At 39.8% G+C, this 9,796-nt stretch overlaps 1 protein-coding gene across 1 annotated transcript; it reads left to right on the forward strand.

The window, feature by feature from the left end:
* The first annotated feature begins 7,599 nt into the window (after positions 1-7,599).
* Positions 7,600-8,529, forward strand: LOC119806234 (taste receptor type 2 member 124-like). Its single transcript, XM_038317830.1, has one exon. The coding sequence runs from the start codon at positions 7,600-7,602 to the stop codon at positions 8,527-8,529; it is 930 nt and encodes a 309-aa protein (XP_038173758.1).
* The last annotated feature ends 1,267 nt before the right edge of the window (positions 8,530-9,796 follow it).

Raw genomic sequence — 9,796 nt, forward strand, 5'->3', positions numbered from 1 at the left:
GCCAGTGGACATAGTGCAGCTGAGGTCTGTATAGATACCCATGTCCCTAAGGTGTTACCAAAGGCCATATGAAGCCTGAGGTCTGGGCCACATCCTGAGGCATTGTTGATGCCCAGAGGCCATGCTGCCATCATGAGTGCCATAGCTACCACTCAGACGAAGGATGTTGACCAGGCCAAATTGCTACCTGAGACGATGTCTGGGTCCATGGTCCAGTGGCAGTTGGGGTCTGCAGTGAACTCTGTGGTACAGTTTATCACTAAGTCCTATAAAGGTGAATATGATCTGGGCAAAAGCCTATATCACATCAGGGGTCAGATTGGTGGACTTTGCTACCACCCAGGACCAGGTTGCCATTCAGGCCCAGGCTGCTGCCGAGGGCCATGTCTGGATCTGGGGCCCTGTAACGGCCAGAGTCAGGATTGACATACGTGGCTCTGGTTGCCCCTAAGTATCATGAAGAACCTCAGGGTCAAACCAGCAACCCGAGTCTGGATTCGTGACTGAGGATGCATTCATATCTGAGTGTCTGCCCTGCTACTCAGCAATATGGCTACGTTTGGGCCCGAGTTGCAGCTGAGGACCATGTCAGAGTCCATGGCCCCACTACAGCCAGGCTCTATAGTGATGGCCAATGCTTCTGCTACAGTGGAAGGCCTTTCAGACACCCAAGATCAAGAGCCAAGTTAGTGTCTTGGGGCCATGCTGCTGCTGGGAGAAATGGTGATGTCCAGATCTAGCTGCTGCTACGGACCATATTGGGGTCCATGGTTCTACTGCACTGGGGGTTTGACCTAAAGTCTGGCTCCTGCACTGTCATTCATGGTTACAAGAGTCACAGTGCTGGGGCTGCAATCTGAGGCCTCGGCAATGTCTAGTGATCACACAATTGCCATAACTATTACCACCTGAGTAATCTTTTCCACCAACTAGAGCCACGATGTCATCAGGGGCTGAGCTATGACCAAGGGCCAAAGTATGGGTCCATGTTCCAGCCAAAACTGGGGTATGTGTTGACATGTGTGGCCAGTGACACCTCAGGAAGCCTTAGGAATCATACAAGATGAAATCAGAGGGCTATACTGAGACAGTCCCACCCTTCATTGCTCTGGGAAAACTGGCCTTACTTCTCACCCCCCCCCACTATAGCAAGAGAACCAGCTCCTTCACTTGGAGAGGAAATCTCCCTACTCCTCTCCACAGGCAATGGAGAACCTACCCTGAGGGCATGCGTGTTGGGGAGCTGACTCTGCCACCACACTTGAGGTGAGTGGCCCCAGTGGCTCAATCTGACCTGACTAGCTAAAACCCAGTCCAACAACTGGGCCTTGGATTGAATCACTCTAGCATCTACCCCATCTAGGTCCTACTGGAGCTCATGAAGGTACTGGTCCTGCAGAATGATACCTGCAAGATCTCTAAAAGACAGGATACCCCAGAAGCGACTCAGGGAAGATCCAGTGAGGATGGTGTACCATAAACCAGAGGCCTTAAGCCAGACCAATGACTCATTGCAATGGACAGTTGCCAGCCAAGCTGATGGGACAAAGTGGTATACTGAATGGCACATTGAAGTCTCCAGTGCCATCAGAATGGATGAAGAGATGATGGAGAGGCAGGAGGAAAGGAGAAGCAGAGATTTTGCTGCTTCTGATGTGGATTTTGTTTGTTTGTTCTATGTTGGTTTAGTGGTTTTTTCTTTCTCTCTCTCTTTTTTCTTTTTGTTTTGTTCTTGCTTTTGCTTGCTTGTTTACTATGTTTTATTTTGTTTTCTTTCTTGGGGGAAAATGTAGCAGGGATGAAGTTGTTTTGTTTTCTTTTGGCAGGTATGCAACAGAGATGAGGGGAGAATATAGAGGAATTATGAGGAGAAACTCTCAAAGTTTCAATGAAGAAATAAAATAAATAAAAATTTAAAAGAAAGTGCTAGAAATAAATGTTTACATTGTATTCTTATAAACAGATAGCTAACATTACTAATTTGTAAATATTACTATGTTTAATCCCAGGAACAGTAGCACAATTTTTATGCTTAAGGAAAAAGAAGAGATTTCATTCTTTTTCAAGGACTCACAGATGCAAAGTGAAGCACTTGAAATATCAGTACATGGATGAGTTGCTTCCAGCTTTATCATGGTCATGAAGCCTTGCACCATGACCTGTAAGAACTAGATTCATCTCTCTGTGTATATGTCAACATTTGTGAATACTTCAGTGCCCTGGATTGAATTTTTATATTTCCTAATGTGTAAAGCCTGTGCTATCTTTTAGATGATCAATGTTTGCAGATTTTTAGTGCCCTTAAGCTCTAGGGAATATCACTACATTTTTTTTCTAGATATACTAGAAAACTCTCATTTGCTCCTGGCATCCAAAGATATAAAGCAGTATTTTTCAGACCTGTGAGATTAAAATTAAAAGCTCCAATACAGAATATCTAATTACTCAGACATTGTAAATACCACAAAGCTAAAAAATATTACCGTAGAATATTTATTTTGCCTGAGTGAATATAGAACTATCATGAGGAGAGTCTTGGGTTGAGAAGAAACAAAGGAAGGGGATATCCAAGCTCTCTATTTTCCAAATACCACAGGGGATATGAATATCTATAGATGGAGCAGAGGGCTGTGTCCCGCCATCTGGCTAGCTTTACACCCACAATAATTACACGGAAACTGTATTCTTTTAAACACTGCCTGGAGCCGGGCGGTGGTGGTGCACGCCTTTAATCCCAGCACTCAGGAGGCAGAGGCAGGCGGATCTCTGTGAGTTCGAGGCCAGCCTGGTCTACAAGTGCTAGGTCCAGGACAGGCTCTAAAAAAGCTGCAGAGAAACCCTGTCTTGAAAAACCAAAAAAAAAAAAAAAAAAAAGAAAAAAAAAATAAACACTGCCTGGCCCATTAGTTTCAGCCTCTTATTGGCTAATTCTCACATCTTGCTTTAACCCATATTTAGTAATCTGTGTAGCAACATGAGGTGGTCGCTTACCAGGAGAGATCTTAACCTGTGTCTCTCTTGGAGAGGAGAAGCATGGCGACTGCCCTGAAGCGTCTGCTTTTTTTCTCCCAGAAGTCTGTTCTGTCTACTCCGCCTACCTAATTTTCTGTCCTATTAAAGGGCCAAGGCAGTTTCTTTATTAACCAATGAAAGTAACACATAAACAGATGACTCTCCTTCATCAAATAGCAATACAATAACATTCTCTGGCTGGAGTGGCATGGGTGGTTGATCCAGAGTTTACAAATGTCACTTGTAGGGGGCTACATTATATGCCTCTCATAACTGTACAATGTTTGTGAACTTCTGTAAGGAAAGATCCTGATTTAAAGAGGAACTTCTATTTTACAACCTAAAGCAAACTATTATAATCCAAAAGGGAAGACACAGCTGAAGATAAGATTAGGAGGTGGTAAAAAGCAATTGTTGTTTTAATAAGATATGTGCTTATGAATCTAAAAGGCTTCACCCTTAGATGGCTGGCTCACAGGGTTCTCCTGCAGTGCCTTTCTGCTTCCTCATTTCTACACCAGAAGCAAGAAGATTACTAAAAAAGTAGATAACCAGCTTGGTCTTTAGGTCAGGGAACCTAAGGTTAGGGGGAGCTACATCTATAACACCTTCCCCCAAAATGTGGTTGGAACAAGCAAAACAATTAGTAAATAAAAATAATAGAAGATTTAGTAAAGTGAAAAGAGAAAATACATATAGAAGGTTTAAGATGTGCCCAGCAGCCGGGCGGTGGTGGTGCACGCCTTTAATCCCAGCACTCGGGAGGCAGAGGCAGGTGGATCTCTGTGAGTTCAAAGCCAGCCTGGTCTACAAGAGCTAGTTCCAGGACAGGCTCTAAAAAAGCTGCAGAGAAACCCTGTCACGAAAAACCAAAAAAAAGAAAAAAAAGAAAAAAGAAAGATGTGCCCAGCAGAAAGAACAACAAAAAAATCTGTATTCTGCATCTGCCAATGTTTTCATTGAGGTGGGAATAAAGACTGTGTATTCTGCTCTGGGATATGAGCCTAGCATGTAGAAACTCCTGTATTATTTCAGTCCAGTCAAGGAAACAAATAACTGACAATATTCCACAGCTGTCAGTTTTGAGTGATGATCTGTTAAAGTCTGGTCTATTTTGGCTGAAATTTAAGCTTGTTTGAGATAGGAGACAGTTATCCCGTTCACTACAATAACTTTTCCTTTTAACTCTTGCTAACTTTGCACACAAAAGGTATAAGAAGCTAAATTTATTGTTTTCATTCTGTTTATTAGGTTTTGAGATAGTTTAGAGCCCCCAAATACTTTCCCAGTCCTGTTTGGATTAAGCATTTGCAAGCATTTTGAGGATTGCTTTTTGATATGTGTAACATGAGGGCCAGCTTGTTGGGGTTAATGTCCCGCCTGGTACCCCACAGTTGGCAAGCCCCAAAGAAAATCACACAGAAGACTCCATAAGATTATGAACTGATTGGCCCATTATCTCAGGTTACTTATTAGCTCTTGTAACTTATATTAACCCATTATTCGGATCTATGTTAGCCATGTGGCCCAGTACCTTTCACAGTGGGGCAGATCACATGTTGCTTCTTTGGATTCTGGGCAGGAGTGGGAGGAATGGGCTTCCTCCTTCCTAGCATTCTCCTGTTCTCATTGCCCCACCTCTACTTCCTGTCTGATTGACCCACCTATACTTCCTGCCTGGACAATCAGCATTTATTTAAAATGTGATTGACAAAATACAATTCTCCCGCACCACTTCCCCCCACCTTTTTTTTAAACAAAGAAAAATATCTATAGTCCATTTTTTTGGGAATGTGGGCATAGTATTCCAGGCTACTTCCTGCTGGTTGGGGGGCACTAATAATCTTATGTGGACCTAAAAAAATTTAGAATTACAATCAAGTCTTGACTGGAGTATCCTGTGAGTCTTGATCATCTCAGACAGCAGTCTTGAATCTGTTCTGAATGTAGAACTCAGACATCTGGGCCATTTGTTCCTACAGGAGATTTTTCAGGTGGTCTTCCTTGATCAAACTGGATTTTTCTTAACTCAGAATGAATCCACAGCCTTTCATTTTCTGTGGAAACAAAAGCAAAATCTCTTCTCCAAAGTAACATACCTTTTGACTTCAATTTTGAAGTCAAGGTATTTTCAAAATACCTTTCTTGGATTAATTTAGTAGCATTTATAAGCAAATATCCTTTAGCAGATGTTGCTCCTTCCTCAGCATCCAAACAATTCAAAGAGAGCATCATAGCATACATTATCAAGATTCTCTGTATATTTTCATCTTTATGCAGCTTTATTTTAATCTGTATTTCTTTTATTTTTACTTTTACTTTTTGAGACATGTTCTCTGTATATCTTTGTCTTGGAATAACTCTGTAGACCAGGGTGTCCTTGAACTCACAGAGATCTGCCTGTCTCTGCCTCCCTAGTGCTGGGATTATAGGTGTGTGCTACCACACCTTGAACTCAGAAATCTGTCTGCCTCTGCCTCCCAAACTTTGGGATTAAAGGTGTGTGCTGCCAGACCTTGAAGTCACAGAGGTCAATCTACCTCAGCCCCTTGAAGTCTCAGAGGTCAATTTACCTCTGTCTCCCAAGTGTTGGGATTAAAGGTGTGTACCACAACACCCAAACTACTCTCTTTCTTTCTTTTTTATTTTTAAGGACTTTTACCCCCCCCCTTTTTTAAGCCTGCATATATTTTTAACACACTGTAAACCATTTACAGCTTTTCTTCATCTTTGAATCTCTCTTTACTGTATATCTCTCTTTTGCTGACCACATGAGTTTATGGAGATGATTAAGCCATGGCTTTGATGGCTGGATCCAGCCCATTCCTTAGCTTTCCAGCCTCGTGGTGGAGGTACAGGCTGTAGCCATTTTTATTGCCACAACTCTATGGCGTTTCAAGGTCCCTGCCAACAAGCAAGCTGCAGCATTCTGCTCACAGACCACACTCAAGTGATTTGATAGTCAGACTGCCTGCCTGAAAGAGTTAGAGTTTGCCCTTGGCAAGACAGCCCAGAAAGCCGGCATTTTAAAAGCCGCAGCAGCTTTTTTCCTGCTGTGGCTGAAAGCCGAAAGGCATGAGGTCACCTTATTATCAACACTATTAAGTGTTTTGTGGCAGGACCTCCTAAAGAGCTGCAGGGTTTTGCAGCTAAAGCTGAGTCAGAAAGCCTCTCTTAAATGAGAGTGCTTACTTGCCTATAGCAAGCAGAGCAGACCCGAGATATTGCTGCCACCAAGAAAACCTGCTTTACTCTATTCTTTCCCAAGCTTTCTCAAGCTTTCTGTGGATTCAGTTATCCACGTGGACACCATTCTATAACATGAGGGCTGGCTTCTTGGAGTTAATGTCCTGCCTGGTACCCCACAGCTGGCAAGCCCCAAAGAAAATTACACAGAAGACTCCATAAGATTATAAACTGACCCTCCTCCATCAGATACGATAGCACTTGACACTTGCAGATATCTTTGAGAATCCCAGTTACTCCACTTACTGCCTAGAGTCTTTTCTGATGCCCTCTATTTCCATCTCCCTGCTGCTTATGGCTGCTGATATCTGAAGCTTGCCTACTCAGCAAGTCGAGTAACCACTTTCTTTTCTCAATCATTCCTTTCTGTGTCAGACTTTGAACTTTCTTGATAATGATATATAAGATTGAGAATATGGAAAAGAAACTTTGTACACTGGCATTGGGAAAAATACAACTTCTTTAAGTTGTAAGTCAAATTTGAAAACTAATTGTAAATGTCCAAGTGTTCTGTATACCACTCGAAAAAATTTGAGTGATTAATAAAATGCAAAGCTGTTCAATTCATAAATTGATAATTTACTAAATAATTTCGTATCAGGTGGAATAATAATATTTTATATTAGTCAAGGTTAAAACACTATTTATGGTATTTTATTAATATGAATTTCAAATTAATCATTTTACTTAAGTCTGTATTTTTAAATTCTGATTTCTTTTCTTCTGGCAGAGAGATGTTGACTCTTTAAAATTAATCTCTCTTTCTTTGTTTGAAGCAAGTTTCTGCTCTCAGAGTGGAAAAAATGGAGGCTGAGTTCCACTGGAATCTGAAGTTTTGTTGAAAAACACATACCTGTCACCACAAGTCTTTAGCGTCCTCAGTGACTTAAAAGACTCTTGAGTAAAAAACCTCCTTTCAACTTTATATTTGCTGAATCAGACTTTTGAAACTTTTGTACCTTAGAACTCAAGTTGGCACAAACAAATTTCCTAAGTCTGAAAAATGCCAAAGATGCAAAAGAGTGGGAAAGAGTATTTCTTAATTTGCATATCAGCAAATGTGAGCTTGGTTTCCACATCATCTGCTGAATATTATAGCCCATGGCAAACATATAAAAATGTTAGTTAGGACTTATCAGAGAACTGCAGAAAAATACCTATCAAGAATATGTGCAAATTCAATGCCAAATGGGAGATGGCTGCCTTGCTTTAAATAGGAGACTGGAGAAAGAGCAGGACAAAGAGGAGGAAGAATTTAGCTGCACATTGAACCATATGCCAGACATTTACTCATTACATGACGAGCGGTGCGATTAAACTTTGAGTTTTCTGTGTTTCAACATGGGACCTGTCCTGCACAGCATCTCCACTACTGTAGTAGTTGCAGAGTTCATTTTGGGGAATTTGAGCAATGGATTGATAATAGTGAAAAACTGCATTGACTGGATCAATAAAGGAGAGCTTTCTCCAATTGATCAAATCCTCATTATCTTGGCAATTTCCAGAATTAGTCTCATCTGGGAAGTACTATTTATTTGGGTTAGAACTCAATCAATTTTATTTATTACCAAAGAAGAATTAAAAATAGTTATGTTCTGCTCTGTACTCTCTGGCCACTTCAATCTCTGGCTTGCCACAGCCCTTAGCATCTTTTATTTACTCAGAATAGCTAATTTCTCCTGGCAGATCTTTCTCTACTTGAAATGGAGACTTAAACAACTGATTGTGGGGGTACTGCTGGGAAGCTTGGCCTTCTTGCTTGCAAATCTGATAAAAACGAGCATGATTATTGAAGAGAGATTCCATCAACATGGAGGAAACACAACTGTGAATTTCATAGAGACAGAGTTTGTACTATTTTCAGAGCTGTTTTTATTCAACATAGCTATGTTCACTGTAGTACCATTTTCATTGGCTTTGATGTCTTTTCTCTTGCTAATCTTCTCTTTGTGGAAACATTGCCAGAAAATGCAGCTCAATGCCAGAGGACACAGAGACCCCAATACCAAGGCACACACAAATGCCATGAAAATTATAGTCTCCTTCCTCCTGCTCTATGCTACTTACTTTCTGTCCCTTCTGACATTATGGATTGCTAAGAAACATCATTGTGAACTGGTTCAAATTATTTGCATGATAACTGGACTCATGTATCCTTCAGCACATTCATTAATCCTCATTCTAGGAAATGCTAAATTAAAGCAGACTTCTCTTTTGATACTGAGGCATCTGGGATGTTGGCTGAAAGAACAGAAAATCCCAACTACATGAAGCATCTAAACAACATGCATTGTTGTAAAGAAGAAACAAATCTATGAGCAAGTAGTTCAAGAACTTTTTTCCTTTGTCATAAAATTTATTATTTTAAGCCTATATCACTGACTCAGGAACAGAAAACATAGTTATTTTAATTCTTAATTTCAATTAAATCAAATAATAGTATGCTACTTTAATCCCAGAACTCCTTTAATCCCAGCACTCAGAATGAAGGTAGATCTCTGAGTTTAAGGCAGTACAGTCTGCATGGTGATTTTCAGGACAACAAGGGATGCAAATTCAGTTCAACATGTTCAAATTATGAAAGATCTTCTTTCATAAAATTATTTGCATCATATTTGAGAAATCATGGGCCAAGAGTCACTGGAAGTTTATGCAAATCAAAAAAACTCCACTATAACCATTCTGCCTAGAGACAAATATACCCTAAGAAGGAGTGAGTAATAATGGCAAGAAACTAAATCAGCTTGATGGAAATATTGGGTAACAGGTATCTGCTTATGAATCTATATTATGTATTCTTGGTTATGGTTGCTATAAATGCATCTTATTTTAAAGCATGCATCTCCTATTCAGCAAGTATATAGGCTGTAATAGTATATACGATATACTCAAAATAGTAGAATTTGTTTATTTACCTATTTTCTTACTTTTCCTGATGATGTAAAAAATGTCTTAATTAAATTAAATTTACAAAGAAAGTTTTATTTCAGCCCACAGTTCAAAAGTATTTTATTCCTTTTTTCTAGCACCATGAAGATCACTGCAGTCTTTTTTTCAAAGTGTATATGCAATTTCATCTTACCTAAAAATGTTAAATATTTATGATGAGCATTTTTGTATTATCTACAATTTGAAACCTTTTAGAGGCAATTGTGGATAGTTATTCTTACCATTTAGAAACAGCTACAATTAGTTATTTATATTCTACTTTTGAACATCAAACCTGTTGGCTGCAAGTGACCCATTTTATATTATACATTGGGGGAGGCACTTGATGTAATTATTTTATTAGATCGTGAAACTATGTTTACTTGAATTAAGGATTTTGAGTTTAGTTATTTAGAACTGAAATAGAGAACTTATTACTTTTGCTCATATCTACAGTGTATAAAATGATTAAGAAGTATGGAAGAACTGTGTTAAAGTTAAACCTTTTCATTGATTATTCTTACCCCAGGGTTTTGAAATTATAGTAGTTACTTTACTGACCCCACTTTATTGATCAAGAATAGCCCTGCAAATTGCAAACATGGCAATC

This window comes from Arvicola amphibius, chromosome 2 (genome assembly GCF_903992535.2).
Source record: "Arvicola amphibius chromosome 2, mArvAmp1.2, whole genome shotgun sequence".
Classification (NCBI taxonomy): Eukaryota; Metazoa; Chordata; class Mammalia; order Rodentia; family Cricetidae; genus Arvicola; species Arvicola amphibius.

Coding starts and splice junctions, on each gene's coding strand:
- LOC119806234 (XM_038317830.1), top strand. CDS start 7,600: ATGGGACCTGTCCTGCACAGCATCTCCACTACTGTAGTAGTTGCAGAG.